We start from the raw sequence: 21327 nt of genomic DNA on the forward strand, positions 1-21327 counted from the left end.
CAGTTATTTAGTTTGGGTGTGTATTTTGATGTGATAGCCCCTCAGTTATTCAGTTTGGATGTGTATTTTGATGTGATGTCTCCACAGGTATTCAGTTTGGGTGTGTATTTTGATGTGATAGCCTCTCAGATATTCAGTTTGGGTGTGTATTTTGATGTGATAGCCCTTCAGTTATTCAGTTTGGATGTGTATTTTGATGTGATGTCTCCTCAGGTATTCAGTTTGGATGTGTATTTTGATGTGATAGCCCCTCAGTTATTCAGTCTGGGTGTGTATTTTGATGTGATAGCCCCTCAGTTATTCAGTCTGGGTGTGTATTTTGATGTGATGGCTCCTCAGGTATTCAGTTTGGGTGTGTATTTTGATGTGATAGCCCCTCAGTTATTCAGTTTGGGTGTGTATTTTGATGTGATGGCTCCTCAGGTATTCAGTTTGGGTATGTATTTTGATGTGATAGCCCCTCAGTTATTCAGTTTGGATGTGTATTTTGATGTGATAGCCCCTCAGTTATTCAGTTTGGGTGTGTATTTTGATGTGATAGCCCCTCAGTTATTCAGTTTGAGTGTGTATTTTGATGTGATAGCCCTTCAGTTATTCAGTTTGGATGTGTATTTTGATGTGATGGCCCTTCAGTTATTCAGTTTGGATGTGTATTTTGATGTGATAGCTCCTTGGGTATTCAGTGTTATCCATTAGACATTTTGTCCCTCTGAGCTGGTCAGTGGATTGTGAAGATGAACTGTTCCTTCTCTATAGGAGGAGATCATTAATATTTGACAAAATAAGATATTTAGATTAAAAGGAACCTTCTAAGCAGATATGTTTCCTTGGAAATGTGTTTTTGGAATGGCTCATTCATGGGGTGCTGATTATATTAACCTGGACATAGGAGATTAATGGCAGATTAATTGCACAACCACTGAAGGTGCTTAATTACTCTGATTAGACTTAATTGGGAGAAAATCATCTTTTTAATGGCAGATGAATTGCAGCTTTTCACTTCCTCCTTTTGTGGTGACAGCTGTGTGTTCTTTTCTATTTTTCTGCCTCTTCTCTCTCATTCTCTCTGATCTTTTCTCCCCCTCTGTCTGTTTGTGATTTCAGTGCACCTCTCTTTGTCAAAAACCCACTTTTAGAAGCAGGAAATTTTTAGGAGTCATGAAGGTGGCCCTCATACCTCAGGTGTAGTGAGAACCAGTCGGCACTCTTGCATGCGCCACATGCCCCTCCCTCAGTGACTCTGTCCCCTCCCCCCTGCCCCGCCCACTCAGGAATGAGCCACTAGCATTGGAGATGCCAACTCATACAAACTATGAGTTGTGACATGAGTGTGACAGCTGTGCTTGCCAGCATTTTCATTTTGCCAAAGTAGATCCAGTGTCACGACCCGCAAAAAACAGGGCATCAAAGAGGAATGTGTGAGGCTCCACTCACTCCAGCATCCTGAAAATAGCCTTAACTTGAGAGATTCTCAGCCATGTGTGCTGCATTTAATGGTGAATCGTTAAAAATACAACACCCAGGTATTCAAAAGGACTCCCATCCAGGACTGGCGCAGCATCTGGGGTCCTGTTGTATCTCATAATCCTGTTGAGGATCTCTTAAGAGTGAAACTTTGTTTTGCAAAAGTTCACCGTTGAACGGCAGGCCCAAACATGGTTCAGTGTTATCCTTGTCTCACCAAGTTAATATATGTTGTCTAGTCCCTCATCTGTATATTCATGGCAGGATAAGGTAACTCACAATGTCCAATGTACAGTAGAAGCCTTGAGTGCAGTTGCATCGGGGTGAGAAAAAAAAATACTCAATACGTTCATGAAGTTGTGAGTTATTTCATCTTGGTGGGTGTTCTATAGTGCATATTTGAACATGAGTAATTATCCACTTGGATCTACTTGTTCATGTTTTTTTTTATTATTATTTTTCATAATGCCGCTGGGTGATCTAAATATTTCATAACACGCTCCTCATTTAGACTCCGGATGTGTTTGCGATGGGAGTGACCTTCTGTCTGAGCTAGCGGAAAGATCACTCAGCGGCATTTGGCCGGGGACCGCCATGGGCGTCTGTCCCGTCACCTGTCATGCCGGGGGTGTCCGTGGGGAGAAATGGGTTTCTCGCTGTGCCGTCACCATCCTCCTGTCCCCCCGTGTCCAACACTCGAGCCAGATGGCTCACTGCGTGCCTTAATGTCTGTGAAATATGACGGTGTCTGGTCAAGGTAGCTTGTCTGTCTACATTCTGTTTCCACTTGCAGACTTCACAATTAACCAGGATAATTGATTTTATATTAGAGAAAAAGTCCAGCCAAGACTGCAAAATGATGTACACTTTATAAAGGGGAATGACAGGACTGATGTCTGTACGAACGCCTTCCGTATGCGGGGAAACGGGTTCATGGCATCTCACAGCTGTCGTTTGCCATGACATCATCCATAACAGTCACCAGCACAAATATGTGTCACCTGGCAAAATGTGGTTTGCTGAATCACTCGCCTTATTTGGCTCTTGGTGACGCTATGGCGTGAGGCGTTCCTGCTTAACCCCCACAGATTTACATACTGCGGTGATTTATCACTGCAGTCCGTGCATCACCTGTGCTGTGCTGGAGGGACCCCCCCCCCCCCGACATCATGCATCCACACGAAGGCCTTGTTGTTTTTGTGTCACAATCTGTTCGGTTTGAACCTGTGCACTTTTCACTGTTCTTCTTCCTGGCAGTTGTTGTTGCAGCTCTCATTTTTTACGCGACGTGTTGACAGGCATGTGATTTTGCGCTGAGGCGAGACAGATTGGGCTGTATCTGGCGAGACAGTTTACAGGTACACGTAGTTACGCCTGTGTGGTTGGTTGGCCATTACAGTGTTTTTGCAGGCTTGCAGATGCTCCGCTGGGAAGCTGACTGCCTTAGATAGCACCTTATTCTGGCCAGAAAAACACCATATTTTTACAGGCATCTATTTACATATGTGTAGAGTCGCCAATGAGGATGTGATGTCTGGCATCTGGTCTGCAGGATATTAATGGTGCCTCTGTGCCTCCCCAGGTCAGGCCAGTCAGCGGTATAAAAGGGCTGTTTCACAGAAACCCAAAGCAATCTTCCCTCGACAGCCATGCTGCTGCTCAGCTCAGCCGTAAGTCAGCCTTCGGCGCCCACCTCCTGCGGCGGACTGCCAGCGAGCCCACCAAGGGCCAGGCCAAGGCCAAGAAAGGTTTCCCAGAGATTTCCATCAACACCAAAGACTGTAGCTCTGAGGGCACCAGCGAGGACCGGGACGCGGAGGACGGCTCCCGCCCCCGGTGTGACCGTGAGAGGGACTCGCCCGCCGCTGGCCTACGGGACTGCACCAATGGGGAGGCACCCCCAGGGGGCAGCAAAGGTAAGGGTCCATCATCCCTGCCGCACCACAGGAGGGTGCTGAGCGAGCCGCTGAGGCGGGCTAGCAGGGTGCCGTTGCGGGAGCCGGCGGAGGAGAAGCCCGGCGTCTACGCACGTGTGGCCATCAGTGGCTCTGGGAGGGTGGGTGTGGCCTCCAATTGCATCCGCTGCATGCTGGGCTCCAAAGAGAGCCCTGACATGGAGAGGAAGCTCTGCCCCCAGCCGCCACCCCAGCAAGCAAGGGCCGCCTATGTTCCCAAGCCCATATCGAAATCCATCCCCGAGCAGCTGCGGGCAAAGCCCCCAGCCCGGGCAGATCTGCCCCCCAAGTCCCATAATGACCCCACACACAAACTCCCACTCAGGGCTTCCCCACAGCCAATGAACACTCCACACACTGCCGGCCACCGCCTCCCCTGCAGCTCCCCCTCGGCCCGGGACGCGCGATCCTGCAGTCTTCCTCGCAGGAGGATCCCCCTGCCTGCCGGTCCCGTGCCGGTCAGCTGGACCAGCCTGCGCTGTCAGGTTCCCGTCCAGCTCGCCAGCATTGCAGGTGGAGACAATGCCGGCTTCCACCTCACTGACACTGACTCCAGCAGCGGCGAGAGCCTGGGCAGCCCCGCGCTCCCGCCTCCCCCGCCGCCGCCACGTGGCCCGGATCCACACCACCGCTGCATCGGCACGCTGCAGCGAGAAATGAATGCCCTCTTTTCTCAGAAAATGGAGGAGGTCCGCAGTAAATCCCCCATGTTCTTCAGCGGTAAGGTCTAATCTGGCGGCCCTAGCAGCCAATGAGCTGTGAGCCTAGCCCTTATGGTCCAGAAGCGTAGCTTTGTTAGTTCCCATGCCGCCCCTCCCTGCGCCGTCCCACAAAAGTGCATGTTGGTGTCAGGTGACCTTGCCATCTCCACACTCAGCAAGGCCTGCTGGAATCTGACTGACAGGCAGTGCTGATATCTGCATCATAGGTTGCAATGGCAATGGACCAGAAGTAGCCATGTGATCTAGTTCATGAAGTACTGTGATTATATATAATGCTACAGTATTCTCAAAATACATTTGAGGTATAGATTGTGTTTCACACATTCAGCTGTAGGAGGCCCAGCTCTGAGAGGAGCCAGGGGGGGGGGGGGGGGCTGGTCCATCCAATGAAGAACATGGATCTAAGGCTAGGAAAATGCCAAATGGTCTGGATACATTTTTAGATTTTTCCAGATTAAAAAGAATAAACCATTTTTTTAAGACGTACTTTTTGAACACCAAAGCAACCCCCTTGCTGGCCCTCCAGAGAATCCTGTAACCCACCTACACTTTCAAACTGGAAGCAGATCCTTGCAGATTTAGCAAAGGTCGATGAATAGTTTCAGATATCAGAGAAAACAAATGATGAATCACAGTATAACACTGTCTCTTCTGTTGACTTTTATATACATGAATGTGATGTGAACACAGATGAATGAGCTGGTAAGTCGTCGTTTGCCTGGACTGAAATGTCTTCTGCTGTGTGAGGAGTAGATGCACAAGCTTTGTAGATGCTGTAGTTAGACGTTAGATTTTACTCTTAGGAACACCTTTTAACCTTTTACATTTTAAAGTAATCTGTGGCATTTGTAGTATCTGAAACTGATCACGAAAATGGGAATATGATTAATTGGTATAGCATTTTTACAGTAGGATGCAAACAACATACTATACAAGTCAGTTGGAAGTTGAGCAAAAGTAATTAGATAATACAGTACGCTAGCTACAGCTGCAAGTACTCTAATAACAACAGAGGTTAGATCGTTTTGCTTTACTTTTGGATTACTTTGAAGTTAACTTCAAGTTCAAAGCATAGGAGATACCACCTTAGACTCAGGTTGATCCACATCCATGAAACCAGAAATTGTACTTTAGCTACATAAAGTGTAGCGTGGCTTCAAAAATTACTGCGGAACCGAGTCCGCAATTTTGTGCCACAGTCTCATCAAAAACTGTGTGTCATGAAGTTGGAATATGTGGCAGGTCTGCTGCTTGGGAACCATTTTTATCCGAGCCCAAAACAAAAAGCCGTGTAACCTGGTTTAAGGTGCACAGAGCGTAGACTGCTGAGTCATCGAAGAAAACAAAGCAGCATGATCTGAGCCACCCTTCACCTTTTTGCTCATATGGTCATATTACTATCAAGAAATCTGAGACATTAGTCTTACAGGTCCAGCTGCATCCTGTGAAGACCTTCCTGCACCCTCATGATGTTTGACATATTCCTAGATAGCAGTGCTCGCTTACAAACCGTGAAATAAATGTACATGTTTTCATAAACAGCCGGATTAAGTCAGATCTCGAGAAATAAATATCATGGAATGTTCTGGATGGCAGAGTGTCACATTTTCACCCCCTTCATCACTCCAAGAACTGGAGACTTTCAGGAAGAATGGTAACACGTTGCCCTATTCCCAATGAATTCTGTGATATTAATAAATTCAGGTGTTTCTGTTATTTTTTCACCACCTGGGAAATGGTGACACTACCTCACTTGTATGGTTAGCATGTTGTGGAGGGGTAGGAGACCAGCTAACCTTGCCCCCCCCCAAGAGTCTTTTTTCAGCTTGTGTGTTAATTACTTACACAAAAATGATCTGAGGGCAGAAGGAGAGATAACCAATCAGATTGTGAAGGAAGTGGGTCCAAGCAACTAGAGATGGGACCAAGATATCTGATTGGTTGGTCCCACTCTTCTAGTTGCTTAGACATACCTCCTCTACAATCTGATTGGTTGTGTCTCTGAGCCAATCATTTTTTACTTCTGCCCCCAGAACATTTTGTGCAAGTAAAACTCTAATGAGCTTTTTTTTCACAACTATGCCAACCTCTTCACAGGCTATTGGCTTTTCCTGATTGCACAATATGTGCTTTATGTATTTAAATGTGAAGGGCTTTGGGGCAAAGCCTCAAACCTTATGACAAAGGTTCAGAGCTTTGCCATTAGATGGGCTGTGGGATCACATGACCCACCTCCTCTCCTAAGTCATGTGCATTGTCAGCTGACCATGCCAATCATGTGACTGCACAGCTGTGAGTACTCAGAAAACCCCATAAGACTCCTCCAGCAGTCATATCATATGGTCTGTATCCTGCCTTTGTTGAACTTGGACAATTTATATAACCCAGCTGCCATTCCTGCTTCCTTCTGGTCGACATTCCAAAAATTCATCTATTATTGAAGAAATTTTTTCCTCTGCTGTTTCACCCATGGGGTGCTGATTCCAGCAGATGTTGCAATGTGATACTTTCCAAATACATTCTGTCCTGTAAAGTGTGGCTGTCCCCTGTCAGCATACAGCTCTCAGCTTAGCGGGGTGATCACCAGCCAGGCACAGCTTTCCTTTAGTGTGCAGGCCTTAGTGACACAGCGCACTAAGGGCATTGAGGGTGGCCACTCAGCCTGACAGTGTTAAATGAAAGCAGCTGAAGTATCTCAATCACTTAACACAGATCTTCGTTTTAGGGCCATTGTATCTAGAGTGCTATTCTGTGGGACAGAGGTCTTCCTGAAGGCTTAGACAGAGATGCAGAATAGTAAAGACTAAGATGATTAGGCACACACGCACACACACACGGTGAAGTTGTGTTCCCTTCCCTTCTTAACCCTAACCCTAACCCTAACTCCCAATATATACCTCCTGTTACCACCGTCAAATAGGTTGTGTCACCTGAGGATTTTGTTAGCTTATGATCACCTGTGACAGGGAGAGATCACCCTAACTTTTTCTGTATGCTTTGTAAGTCCCATTACCCCCACCAATGAAACAGGCCCCAGCACAGTACATACTGTAGTCCTGCAGTGCATTCCGTTGTTTGCTTGGATGCGGCCGTATGTATTTCTTAGCGGGTCCCAGGATATCAGCTGCCTCAAGAATGTGGGATGCATGTGATCAAACTGTGAACTTGACTGTTGAAAGCTTCCCTTCAAGGGTATGTTTCGAATATGTTTCACAATGTCCTACATAGACCCCAGGGAGTCATAAGCTTGGGGTCAAATGGAATTTGCCGTATGGGTGGGTATCCCTACAGATTACCAGGTCTTGTGACTGTGTGGAGTTTGCTGCTGCCTTATTAAGGGAAAGGTTCACATAAGCAGTTGCTGTAAGGAACAGTAGGGCCCTAATGCTTGTATTTACCTGCTGTCCTGGCGTTTCTGCGGTGCACTCCTCTCTAGCCCTCCCATGTGCTAAACTCCTCCCTCTCTTCTGTCCCTTTTGCACGCTGTCTACTCCTAGTGCAGAATTAAAGGGATGACACAAGCCAGGTAAAGTCTCCTAGTTTCACCTTTTTGTGTTGATCAAGCACTGATGTCACTGCCGCCATTGACACATTACCAGCTTTATGATTGGACCAAGTAAACATAATGAGGCAAAGGTAGACCTAACATGCAGTGCAGCAAGGAAGTCTGTCCTGTTGTCCTGTGCTCCCCCTCTGTCATAAAAGTTTTTGTATTTTTTTGTTGTTTTTATTGCCTTCCACACCACTCTGACTTCGTGACACTGACATTGTCGTTGTACGTTGATGTTTTGTTTCTTGTCTCTTTTCGTGTTTTTCCACAGATCAATATCAAAACAATGTAAGATGTATAAAATACACAATACTCAAGTCTACGTTTTTTTGTTAATTAGTGATCGCCTTACTGTAGTTGTTTTTCACTCGTTGCCCTAGGTAATGCGTCTGCATAATATGCTGGTTCTGTGCTGTGTAAATTGGTAATATGTTTCTTATATGATATGATATCACCTTTCTTTTCTGTCTTCAGATAACCCGGAAATGCAGCGATCAAGTATTCCACTGCAACCCCTGGAAACCATTGCTGAGGAATCTGAGGAGAGACACACACGTCATTCCACATCCATTTCCAGTCCAGCCAGCACATTGTCGCTCAGCTCTATACCAGTGTCCTTCCCATCTGCAGCAGCTTCATTCCGGGCAACAGCGGGGAGAGCGGCGGACGAAGTCGGACGACGTCATCCCATGGAAAGGACATTCTCACTCCACGCAGAACCTGCCAGTGCCCAAAGCAGCATAGGCAGAGCCCAAGGCACAAAGACTGTTAACGGTGACTGTGAAGACCCTACATTTACATCCATTGATAGTCCTTGTCACTTGGACCATGCGTGTCAGCATAAGGGTAACTGTGAAAGAAGCACAAGCACAGGTCAGGGTGATTATGTGTCCCTGACAAGCGAGGAGGTAGATCAGACTCTTACTGTGGAGTGTTCCCCGGGTCATCCTGGTGCCCGGGCACCAGCCAAGAGGGCCTTATTCAGCAATGGTCCGACTTTGGGCTCAAAAGGAGGGCAGAGCTGCCCCATCAGGAGGGCCAAAAGTGAAGGGCACGTTAAGTCAGAACATTGGGAAGCGGTGTCCTCGCCGGTACCTGAGGTCTGCACCGACGCTACCATGAACGACCGGCTCTGGAGCAAGCTGGACCTGGGAGCCCACCGGGACAGCGTGTCGTCATCATCCAGCATCTCCTCCAGCGACACTGTCATCGACTTGTCCCTGCCCAACTTGGCCAGGAAGGGCCTGGCCAGCCTTGGTGGGGCAGAGGATGAGCATGAGGAGGTTTTCACGGTCAGCAGGGCTGACTGCCTACCCTCTGCTGCCAGGACAGGGTATAGCACCTTGCTGGTCAGCAAGAGCAAGTCCAATCCAAACCTGAGGGCCGACGATCCCAGCGAGATCGAGGATGAGCTGCAACCTCGGCCACTGGGGAGGGAGCCGGGGGCGTCTGGCCGGCTCATGCAGAGGCGGCACACGTGGAGCCGACTCTACATGGAGGGCCTCAAGCAGTCGTCGGCTCTGGCCAAGAAAGCCTCCACGCCGGCACCCTCCGAGAAGGATATGGACAGCAGCTCCAAGTCCAAGAGCCTGGGTGACCTTACATCTGACGACATCGCCTGCAATTTTGACAGCAAGTACCGGAGCATCAGTCGCAGCTTTGTGGTCCGGCCTACCAGGAGCCCCCGGAAGCCCATTGGGAAGGCTGGGAACGAGCTAGAGGAGCAGCTCAGGAAGCTGACTGACGTGGAGCCGCTGACAGCCAGCGACTTCACTCAGCCACTGGACCAGGGGGCAGAGGTGCCACCTCTCCGGCGCATGTCATCGCGGAGCCAGAGCCGCGTGCGCTACATCGCCAACCGGGCCAAGCAGGCGCAGGAACGGCAGCGGCTCCAGGAGCTGGCCCAGCAGGGCGGCAGCCCCATCGAGGAGCGGGGAAACCCGGAAGGGGCTTGCACTGTGGCCAGGAGCCCTTGCATTGGCCTAGACCTCCTGAGTCAGCTTCCCTTGATGCCTCCAGGGCAGGGCCCCCAAGAGATGGACCCCGAGGTTGTCTTTATGCTCAAACTCTAAGAACCAAAAATGAATAAATGAAACCGGCACAAAAATAATCCAACTGATCCAGTCATGAAGAGATTCCATGCTTTAAGTTCATTTATCATTTCCAAACCAGGGAATACTGTAAACTTTTAATTTATCTCAACAGTTGCATTGAGTGATTTTGGGCAAGTCCTTCAGTGGTCTATAGATGATCATCTCACCAAGTTTCTTAAAGACCATGGAATTATGACTGATTTAAATGCAAATTACATTGAATTTAAAATGTGGAGATTCTGGGCACTATTACTAATTTTAAGTAAATAATACCGTTATTTTTTATAATGTCCAATTTGCTGGCTGGTCATATAAGAGTTAAAACCATGCATTGTACATATTTACATACCCCACAGCATGATAAACAATGCCAGAAATAAGTGTTTTCATAAATTGGCTACAAATCTACATTGTTAAGCAGACTGTTTATATTCAGTTAAGATGTGTAAAGTCACGATACGTTTAACTCACAGTAACCTCAGTATCTGAACTGTCGATAGTCCACACAATCCAAATGTAGCAAGACTTGTCATCTGACTTTGTTTCATGTCCAGTTTAATTCTCAGACCCTTTGGACAACTTTGTATCTCTTCTTGTTTTCTTTTTTATAAACAAAAGATGTACTAATATGTCTTTATATGTAATAGTTCAGCTACACATTAGCAATATTTTAACATTAAAATATGACAGTATTGGAGGAAATGCTGTCTGGAAGGCTGAATCTATGAACACATACTGTACTGTGGCTCATTTTGTACAAGACCAAGACATTAAAAAAACTGAATGTTGTCGGGAAAAAAAAAGATTTTAATTTGAATGATTTTTAAAAATCCTATGCATATGTAATGTTTTCCTCGTGTAGCAGTTCACCTTTGGGCTGTTATGTGAATGACATGCAAGCTTTGGGGAAATGCCGGTTTTTATGTTACACGGCATGTTCTCTCATATTGTGGCTTGGTGTTGGCGTACAGAATAGCACAGGGTCTATCACCGCTACTGTATCCATCTCAAATCGTCCATCCTCATCTTCTGCATGTCCCAAGGGCCAGTACTTGTTGCCATTTTAATTTAAGAGAAGACGTTTCACGTACCCCCTCCCCTGCCCCCCCCCCCCCAGGATGAGATACACCAGCGTCCTCACCGCCTGTATGTGAGTCGCAGCCTTGCCGTAACCATCTTGGGCGACTATCGCATTGCTGTCATCTTTAAATGAGGTCGTGTCGCTTTCAAATGCATTAATGCTTTTAATTTTAATTAGGAAACACCTTCCACAATTAATACTGTACCCAGTTTCCTTCGTCCCTGAAACACAGCAGGGAGTAACGGATCCTTTTTGGGAAATAGTACTTCTGATAAACGCTTGACTCCCTTCTTTATGCTAAGGTTTGAATGTTAAAATAGAGTTTAGATATGGAAATAGGCCTCGGACTTGAAAGCAAAATCATTTGGACAATGTGTGTGTTTGGAAGCGATGTGGACTCCCGCCGAAAGGAAGCGGCACTTAACACTGGCATGAAATGGCTGTGAAGCAGAATGGGATTTATTTGCACTGCCATGCTGGTTTGTTTTCCTGTGTAAAGATGTAGGGGTATTTAAATTGTAAGAGTGTATTATTAGCATACACTCAAGCACACTTGCTTTTTTTTTTTTATATGATTTCACGTTCTGTCTTGTGTTTTCAGTGTCAATTAATATAGGTGTAAGTTTTATTAATTAAAAAGAATCTAAAACATGACATGCAAAAAATAATAAATCTTTGTCAACCTATGTAAATGAACATGAACTGAATAAAAAGTGTTTAATCTGCTCTGTGGTGCTTGACGCCGCCTTTGTGGTTGTGAAAGCTTTTGCTTGGCCCATGTTGTCCGTCGTGCCCTTTCGCCAAACACAAAGGACGCATATAGAAGAGGTTCATTGACTCTTTGGGTAGAGATCCCAAAACAGCTTATGTCTACCACACGGCTCGTTCTGTCAGTCATCCTCGCCGTCCGCGTCAAAACCTATCGTCCCCGTTGGCCAACCAGCTCTGGCGGCTGTCAGTGTCATTCATGAGGCGATCTGATGATACGTGGCTCGCTCATATCTGTGTTTAAAGAAAGCGACACGGAAGACAAGAGCTGGGGCTGGGGGGGAAGCTGAGCTTGATGAAGCTGTGATCGCTTCGAAATATTTTATTCTAAGTACCAACTAAGTAACAGTGGGAATAAAAAGCTGGACATGCACCAGGATGTGGTTGCTGTGCGATCTGAGCCGTCGGACTCTTCCGGAGCGCCGCCAGCTTTCCTGGGCTTTACATGCCTTGCTGACTGACAGAGATTGTCCCCCCTGCCGCCACACTCACAAAGGATGTCTTCATTTGAATTCCGGTGATTCCCCCGGCTCACTTCAAAACCCTCTATTTATGGGGGTGGTTTAGTGTGGTTCATCTCTCAAGCCCCTGCTTTTCAGGCCTTTTAATCGCTGTTAGCGGAGGGAATGTTGCTGTCACTGAGGCTGAAGGCTCCCCAGAGGACTTTGGCACTGGCCTTCAGGCTTCACCCGGAGAAAATGGAGATCTAAAAAATTAAGTAAACAAATAGGGAGAAGAATATAAACGTGTAAATGAGCTTTACTTATGGAAAGCAGACATCCTTAATCGCCAGTCTGCGATTTGGTGTCGGTATATATAGAAACATGTATCGTAAATATGAATTAATTACAGAAACCATATTCCTTTGAAGACAAAAATCTTGTATTCTATATGTAGTCATTAAGTAATAAAGTAATTTATTATGCTGACTATTTAAAATGGTTCTGGTAAAGATCTGCGTTGCAGTTTTTCTTGCTTGTTACCATAGATTTTGCCTCCATGTAAATGGCTGTATGCTCACAGATGTGCACAGTATTGCAGCTAATTTTCATCCTGTCCGAACAATATAACGAGCATGTAATTGGTTTTGCCAAATCCACCTCTATCTTTCCCTCCTTCTGCCGTCCTACAAAGGCTCGGCCAGTAGTGTTACAAAATACCCCCATCAGAGAGGGGAAAAGTGAGAACACAAAGAGGGAGTCGCTCAGACTGGCAACTTTCACAATGAAATGATGCATTTTGCTTGTCTGAGACTTATGTTGCAGTCATGAATGGCTTTTCTGTCACCATGGTTACAGTTGCCGCAGGTCCACCCCATAACCCCTGTAAACTAGACTTGATCCATGCTAGCTTTATGGTTGTATCTGGCTCTACTCCTCCAGCTACAAAGTGTGGGGGGGGCTGAGTGAGGGGTGACTTGGTCACACTTTACACGCCTTATGCAATATGAGGGTGGGAAAATCTCATAATCAAGTTGTTTTTTGTTTTTTTTTTTTAATTTTCCCTCCCACAAATTCTATTGGCTGTTCACGGCAGCTTGATCATTTAAATCTTGCTGCTGTCCTTCCTCTCCAGCTCAAACACAGTGCTGCTTCAAACAACAGTGTGGGGTCTTGAGGTAAGATGATCTTACTTTGTCCTCAGTGTCTATAATGATGTATATATGACTGAACGTTTTCTGGCTTAATGTTATCAGCTGACAGTTTTGTAATTCTTCAGTACTGCTGAGTATCATGCTAAATTTCAAAGAACTTTTTTTATTTTCTTATTAACTGAAGAATCCCTTTTGTTGAGTCATAAATTCCACACCATAAACACACTGTAATGTTGTTTTAATTAGAAAATTTTCTGCATTTGATTGTCAGATCATTAATAATATTACATGAAATTTTTGTTCTTTTATAACGTCATCTGTCTCGTCACAAACACTGTAGCTCACAGTTTCAAATCGTCCACAGATGTGAATAATACCATATTTGTTTACCTATTAATTGACCGTCTGCAAACAGGTGATTTGCAGTCCCAGCTGTAGTGTTATGTTGCAGCAGAGGAAATGTAGGCAGTCCCAGTTAGTGTGGGCTTGTGCTGGTTAATATTCTGGTCAGTAATTTTTGCCACAAGGACGCATTGCAATATACAAGTCAGGAGGCTCTGCTTGTGACCGTCAGGGTCTTACCTCTAAGTGGGAGTTACCTGACCTCATCAGCTGCTTTAATTAACATCTACTTGAACAAATGGTACGATTCAAGACCAGCCCTGGTAAAAGATGACAAATAATTCATCATTATAATTGCAATACTTCCTTCCATCTCTCTAATCCTCAGTTTTTGAGGCAAAAACATGAAATCAAAGCTGGGAATCATCATGTGTGTGACAGTCCTTCTGACAGCGGTCTGTGATGCAGGTAAGATCACCCTCCTGCACCCAGATGCGGACAAATGTAAAAGCCCCAAAATTCAAAAAGCATTCTTCTGTGGCAGGGTTTCCCAATCCAGTCCTCGAGGACCTGTAGACAATCCATGTTTTTGTTCATGGAAAAATGTGTTTGTCTGGCAGGGGACTGGGAGGGAGCAAAAACGTGGGCCGTCTTTGGGTCTCCGAGAACCGGGTTGGGAAACACTGCTCTATGGCATGTGGACATTCATAGTTGCTGGTTTATGGAGACCAATGAGAAAAACATGCTTATGTTTGTGATTTATGAGTGGCCCAGTATAAGGATGAATGAATGAATTGGAATCTCTGTGTGAGTGTTCCTGTCTGGGAGCATTGCTATGACAATAATCTATACAGGCACGCCAGAACCTCATGTCTGACTCCGAGGCCGTGTTAGCAACAGTTCATAATCTGACATATTAAACTTTTCATTAGCCGGGGGTAGCCTGTCAACTGGGACTTTATCAGAGCAGCAGGCTGCCTCCTGTTTGGCAAGAGTCGTCCCTCAGTCATAGAAGAGAGGGACCAGTCGGCTGCGGCCCCAACTGTAATAAATCAATTTGCCGCAGCTGAAAGACAAGGCAGTGTGTGAGAGAAAGGAGGGGAGGGGCTGCCTTGAATAGATGGGATTCTGGGAGCTTGTAAGTTTGTCAAATTTTGAAAAGGGACTGATTCTCTATTATACTGATGAGTCTTATCTGACTATGAGAAATCATCAGCTACCCCTCCCCCCCACCCTTAGCAGATACCTACAGCCCTAGATCTTGCCCCCCCCCCCTCCCCAAGATCAACATTGCCATGCTTTGAGATCAGCTCAATTGACCCTGAAAATGAAATCGGTCACAGTTTATGGTAATAAACCAATCACCATGTCGTAAACATCCTCTGATTGGCGTAAGTGTAAAAAAAGAACCCCCTTCCCCCCCAATCGACCTTTGTTCCCCACTCCCCATCCCGCTGCCTTGGCTGGGACAGTCGCCAACGCCTGAAGGCGCCGGAACACGTCCATGGCCGGGCCGTCACTTCAACTGAGCCGCAGGGGCCAAGAAAGGCTGAATGTGGCCCCCCTCTCGTCCACCTCTTGCTATCTTCATGTGGGCTTTTTATCCACCCATAAGCATAACGTTGATCAAGGGGTCAATGGCTTTGTCAAAGAGCACAGAAGTACAAGCCATTCATTGTGCCTGCCTGGTTAATCTGGGAATTTGTCCTGTTTGAGGGAAGGGAAGAAAAGCAAGGCCACAGCAGAGTAAGATGAAATGGCTCGCTAACCACCAAGGATGGCTTCAAAGAGCTGTGAGAAAGAGGCCGGGGGAATTCTGGCAAGACAACAGTAGAGTCTTCAAGCCTCATTCTTTTTTTCCTTGACCATCGTCCACTCAGTTATAAATAGATTCATCAGCCCCCGTAATAAATTCCACTCACTCCTCCAAAACTCCTAGGTGACAGCTGTTTCAGGTTTTTAGAAAACAAAAGATGATAATTTGACCCTAAAATAGCTTGATTAAATTTTGTAAAACCCTTTTAAAATGAAATCTTTTTCATTATAGGGCCCTCAACTTTATCTGTAACCACCATTAAGGTATGTATCAATCTATCATGCATAAAATAAAAAATACATTTATGTATTATGAATATAAATTAAACCTTTTTAACACTTTGTTGAGTTTAAAAAGTAATAATAATTTATTGTCCTCTGTTTAAAGAAAACAGAGTAGTTAAAAATAGGAGGGCAAATGATTATCTTAATGATAAAATACAGTATTTTATCAATATATTAAAATCAGTGTTATTCTGTGTGTCATTGCAGTTCAACGTACTGTGATCTGCTTCTAAATGAAAACAGGAAAATGTTCTTAACCCCTTTAACTGAATTTATCAAATGACTGTTAATGTATGGAGACTGTTCTTTTGTGTAAGTGTGTTGCTAGACGTAATCTCTGCACTCCTGCAGCAAGAGCCGTACACAATGCCTAAGGGGACCGAGCTGGAGGGGTACTGCATGGACCTGCTCTCAGAGCTTTCAAAGAAGCTGAGCTTCAAGTACAACGTGCACCTGGTGAAGGACGGCAACTACGGGCGGCAGGATGAGCGCGGCAACTGGAACGGGATGATCGGGGAGGTGCTGAGAGGGGTGAGCGTGGGCGCCTGGCTTTCCTCTATGCTGAAGAGTGACAGATTTCCTGCAAAACTGCTCACCTGCCATATTGTCTCATTGGTTAAAATATTCGTCAGTGAATTATGCTCCAGAATGATTTCAATTGCATATGTCAGCATATAGAATTTATGAAATACATCCAGGCAAATCAATGGTACTTCTGAGGCGATTCACGCTCATGGGAGTTTTACTTGCGCTCGAATGTTCTGCGGGCAGATCGAGAAAAGATTGGCTCAGATGGATAACCAATCAGATCTTGGCCAGATGCCAGACCAACCAATCAGATGTCTTGATCCCGCCTCCTCTAGTTGCTTGGACCCACCTCCTCTACTATCTGATTGGCTATCTCTGGCTATCTTGTTCATTTTTCCTCCTGCCCTCAGAACATTTTTGTGTAAGTCAAACTCCCACGAGCACAATTCAAATTAAGGTACAAAGTTAGGATTTTGATCACAAGTCCTTGATCACTGCATCTATGCATCCTGCTATCCCCACGCTTAAAGATCAATGAACGGGGTGATGAGACTGTAGGATAGTAACTGATTCCATGCTACTTCCTGTTGCCGTACGTCTGGGTCTGTGTCTATGTCCCGGGGTTAGGAGGCGGACCTAGCCGTGGCTCCACTGACACTGACAGCCACTCGCGAGAAGGTTGTGGAGATGAGCAAACCCTTCATGCAAACGGGAATCAGCTTCATCATTCACAAAGACATGGGCTCGAACGATCCAGACCTGTTCAACTTCCTCTGCCCCTTCTCCACGGAGACCTGGGTGGGCATCCTGGTAGCATACCTGGTGACAGGAGTCTGCATCTACATTGTCTCCAGGTGTGAACACGGCTCAGTAAAACCCATTCATGTAGCACTACCTGGTTTTATACATGTTTACAGTGGTTCATTATTTAATTCTTCTATATCAGTTCAGTTTGATGTATTTTTTATGTAATGATGAAGTTCCCATGACAACCATCTTTTAAAAAATGCATAAGATATTGAACAGATCCTTGTTGACTGTAAAAAAAAGTGTTGCAGTGACCAACCAGTATATAAATTGCAAGGGGTCATGATCTCACCCTCCAGAACTAATTTGCTCCCCAGCGCCCATGAGCATGCAGTAACTTAAATGAATTTCAAATGATCCTCCAGAAGCACTTATCCAGTGCAGGGTCACAGTGAGTCTAAAATCTCTTCTCCACTGAGCCACAGGGCAAAGACTCTGACAGAAAGGGCAATTTAGAGATGCAGTGGATGCAAACCAGAGAGCTAAGGGATTACCTGCATGGACACGGGAAGAACCTCACACACACAGCAGGACATTAACCCACAACAGTGCTACAGTGAGAGCACAAAAAGTTTTGTGACATTAAATATCAGCATTTTACTTAAATAGTAGGTAGTGTTTTGTTACTTTGGAATCATAGCAAGTGGCAGACCATAATGTAAGCAATTTGCGGCCATTAACAGACAGTACAGTATTCCTCCAGCACTCATATTCGGAGGGCAAATTTCCAAAATTCACTCAGTCCATTTCTTGTTGTTTTTGAGATGCGACCGCCAATGACCTCAAGTCAAGCTGCCTCATCATACGTTACAGTATCAGGAACTGAAACTCACTCATGTCCTCTAATCCAATGAAGAACTTCTGTTAAATTTCCAAAAGTCCGCAGAATTTTTTTCAAAAATGTATCCTGTTGACTGATTGAGTTTTAGAAATTTATCAAGGACAGGATGCTGGGAATTCATTTGGAGTTATTAAACTGTGGATTTACTTCTACACTGGTAGAACTGATCCAATGAAAGATAAAACAGTAACACTTTGTTGAGGGTAACACTTTACAATACAGTTCCTTAGTAATTTAGCAGTAACTCAGTTACTACTCAAGGTCATATCGTGAAAAAGTAGTTTGTGGTTAATTAATATATTAAGTAAGAGTTAGTTAATGATTAATTAAGAGTATAATTCCACATTATTTGTGCCCCCTCAAGTAAATTGTTACCGGTGAAACAGCAAGATTCCCATGGTTTTTTAAAGAAAGATTTTTATAATGCTTGGCTGTATTTTCATCCTTAGTCCTGAATCCTGAACACATTACACCCTGAAACACCCCTTTCTTCACCCCCCTGTGAAACATTAGCAGGAAAGCCAGCTCCTAACAAAAGCTCACTCAAGGGTGAAAATGGGGCTCTGACAGCAGTTTGGGAACGACGGGGTGGGTTTCATTACGGTGCGTGGCTCAGCCCTCTTTCTCGCTGCCGGCTTTGGGCACGCAGGCTGAGTCCGTGTGAGTGGAGCGAGCCCCAGACGGAGGAGAACAGCTTCTCGCTCATGCACAGCCTTTGGTACACAGCCGGGGCCATCGCCTTGCAAGGTAACAATGGCTGCATTGTCTGGGGGGGGGGGGCGCCAAGCTGTGAGCCAGCATGCCAGGGGGAACTCAGTGGGAAAGGCCGTTTCAGTGGGCAAGTGAAACCTTATTCTGCTTGATTTTCAGAATGTGGGTTTAAAATGTTATGAAAAAGGTAACAAGAAACACACATGACATAAAAATGTTTGATCTTCTTTATTTGTCCTTCTTAAAAATAATTATATCCATCATCGCTTAATAGAATATTGGTAAAAATCATATAATTCCATTTCTTTTTTGGTCTTAGGCGCTGGGCCCCACCCAAAGGCCCTTTCAGGACGCGTGATCGTCGCCATCTGGTGGTTCTTTGTAGTAGTGCTCCTCGCTAGTTACTTTGCTAACTTGAGCTCGGCTCAGCAGTCGGACAAACCGCAGGTTTCCCTGGCGACCTTCGAGGACCTCGCCAATCAGGATGTGGTTGAATACGGAACGCTCAGTGTCTCTTCCACCCTGACATTCTTTAAGGTGTTCAGTCAAGAGTGTATCTTTACTCCAAAATAGTCTTAAAATTTGTGTTGAAAGTGATAAAAATGTTTTTTTTTAATCCAGTTAAGAAATGTGCTAGTAGTCAAGAGTTATTATAATACTATTCACCACCCCTCTGTTCTGACACTCATAGCACAAAATGTCACAGTATAAAATTTCTTTTGTTGCTGTTCCAGAATTCCAACAACCTGTTGTATCGCAGGATCTATGAGAATATGGAGAGGAAAAAAAGTTTTGTATCATCATTCGATGAGGGCACCCGCAGGGCTCAGAAGGGTAACTACGCCTTCATCGGAGAGTCCGTCTCCCTGGACCTGGCGGCGTCACGCTACTGCAACCTGGACCGCAGCCGCGAGGTGATCGGAATGAGGGGGTACAGCATCGTGGGACCTATAGGTGATTCATAAGGCTTATTTATTCAATCAGATGCTAATGCTAAAGACAGAAGGGAATGTTTTTAGTTGGTTTGAATGTCTCCCTGTTTTGCTCATCGCAATTAGAAGTTGGATAGTTGAAGCAAAATAATGAACTTGGTGTCCTAACTGGATGAAACAGTTTAGATTAGATAGATAGATAGATAGATAGATAGATAGATGGATGGATGGATGGATGGATGTTACTTGCCTCCAAAATGGGTTATGTTCCTATACGGCTTCCATGCAGGCTCATCCATAATGAAGAACGTCAGCGTGGCCATCCTGCAGCTGAGCGAGGCCGGTGAGCTGGACTACCTGCGCAACAAGTGGTGGTCCAGCAGCTGCATGCAGGAGGGCTCAGCGGCCTCCTCGGGGCACCCGCACCGCCTGAAGGGAGCGTTTGTGGTGCTGGGCCTGGGCCTGGGCCTCGGGGTGATGCTGGCCCTGCTGGAGCTCATCTCCAGCTCCCGGAAGAGTGCCAAAGAGCAGAAGGTGAGAGCAGTGGCAGGGACATGCATACGGGTCAGCGAAAGTCCCTCGGTGCAACCAAAACTATCAAGAGACAAGACTTTCACATCTGTGGTGCCTTAGGTTGGTGGACTTGGAGCAATGGGATGTGCATTACACCAATATGTGAATTCCAGACCACACTAATCACACGCATTCAGCTTTACCAGCCTAATTCCTCCAATCACTACTACAGCCATGCACAATCCAACTAGTGAGGAATTTCACAAGTTGACTTTACATTTCTCTACTGTCTGACAGCTATTCCTACCGAAACCCACACGCACATCCGGATTGCTTCCTTCGTCCGTCACTTGAAGATGATGAGCCCTTTATTGAAATGCTGTGTTTACAGAGAATCGGCAACAGTGGACGAGCCACTTGGCTGGGGTAACACTAACTGTCTGCATATCTGACCTTCTCCTCTCCCCCACACAGAAAAATTGCTGTTCCGTGCTGTCAGCAGAGCTGAGTCAGCGTCTGGGGACGAGTGGCGCTCAGAAGACACAGGAGACCACAGACAAAAGCAAACCATAAGCACCTGGCCACCGTTAAAGCGATGCATACTAACCAGGCCTGAAAATGCAGTTGCCGATTTATTCATGACTGTTCCATTAACCTCTCTCACAAGCGGACGATTCTCAACACTCTGTAGGAAGCCTGTCAGAACCTGTGGAACTATTCAGAAGTAGGCCGATTAGTCTGAGTACAGGATACGCTGTAATATCCCACTCCTGTTATATTTTACATGTGTTTATATTACGTTCTTTTTTTTATTGTTGTTATTAACAGAATTTGGCACAAACGAGCTGCGGGATTCTTGTTTTGATATTCCTCTATGTGTTTTTGATGCACTAAACAATAAAATCTGTCTTATGTGGATAAAAATATACAATCAGTTTTCTTATTTTGTGTTTTGATTATAATATCGTATCCCTTACGGTCAATATATTGCAATATTAGGTTTCAGATTTGAGAAAGCGCTCCTTTATACAGTGTGTAGTTAGAGTATGGAATAGTCTTCCTGTCAGTGTAGTGCAAACTGAAACCTTGGGTTCCTTTAAATCAGAGCTAGATAAGATTTTAACAAGTCTGAGCTATTAGTCGAGTTCTCCCCAAATGAGCTTGATGGGCCGAATGGCCTCCTGTCGTTTGTAAACTTGTCGTGTTTGTACACTTCTTATACCAGAAGTGAAATGAAAAAGACTAGGACATTTTAGGGGGTTGGAAAATATATTAATTAATGAGCAGACCAGTTATTTGGGGGGGACACCAGGTTAAGTAGATTGA

At 45.4% G+C, this 21327-nt stretch overlaps 2 protein-coding genes across 3 annotated transcripts in view; both read left to right on the top strand.

The window, feature by feature from the left end:
* The window catches only part of plch2a (phospholipase C, eta 2a), a 126279-nt gene extending 114689 nt beyond the window's left edge, over positions 1-11590 (top strand). For both annotated transcript variants that reach the window (XM_072713515.1, XM_072713514.1), the window contains 2 exons: positions 3047-3380; positions 8166-11590. In XM_072713515.1, the coding sequence (XP_072569616.1) occupies positions 3047-3380; positions 8166-9763 (1932 nt within the window). In that variant the 3' untranslated portion in view covers positions 9764-11590. The remainder of the gene's footprint in view (positions 1-3046; positions 3381-8165) is intronic.
* A 1539-nt stretch (positions 11591-13129) lies between these two features.
* Positions 13130-20932, top strand: LOC111859167 (glutamate receptor U1). Its single transcript, XM_023841632.2, has 10 exons — positions 13130-13251; positions 13958-14037; positions 15617-15648; positions 16021-16200; positions 16825-17051; positions 18495-18592; positions 18876-19093; positions 19291-19510; positions 19778-20022; positions 20476-20932. The coding sequence occupies exons 2-10, from the start codon at positions 13974-13976 to the stop codon at positions 20572-20574; spliced, it is 1383 nt and encodes a 460-aa protein (XP_023697400.2). The 5' UTR covers positions 13130-13251; positions 13958-13973; the 3' UTR covers positions 20575-20932.
* The last annotated feature ends 395 nt before the right edge of the window (positions 20933-21327 follow it).

This window comes from Paramormyrops kingsleyae, chromosome 6, assembly GCF_048594095.1.
Source record: "Paramormyrops kingsleyae isolate MSU_618 chromosome 6, PKINGS_0.4, whole genome shotgun sequence".
NCBI classification, from domain to species: domain Eukaryota; kingdom Metazoa; phylum Chordata; class Actinopteri; order Osteoglossiformes; family Mormyridae; genus Paramormyrops; species Paramormyrops kingsleyae.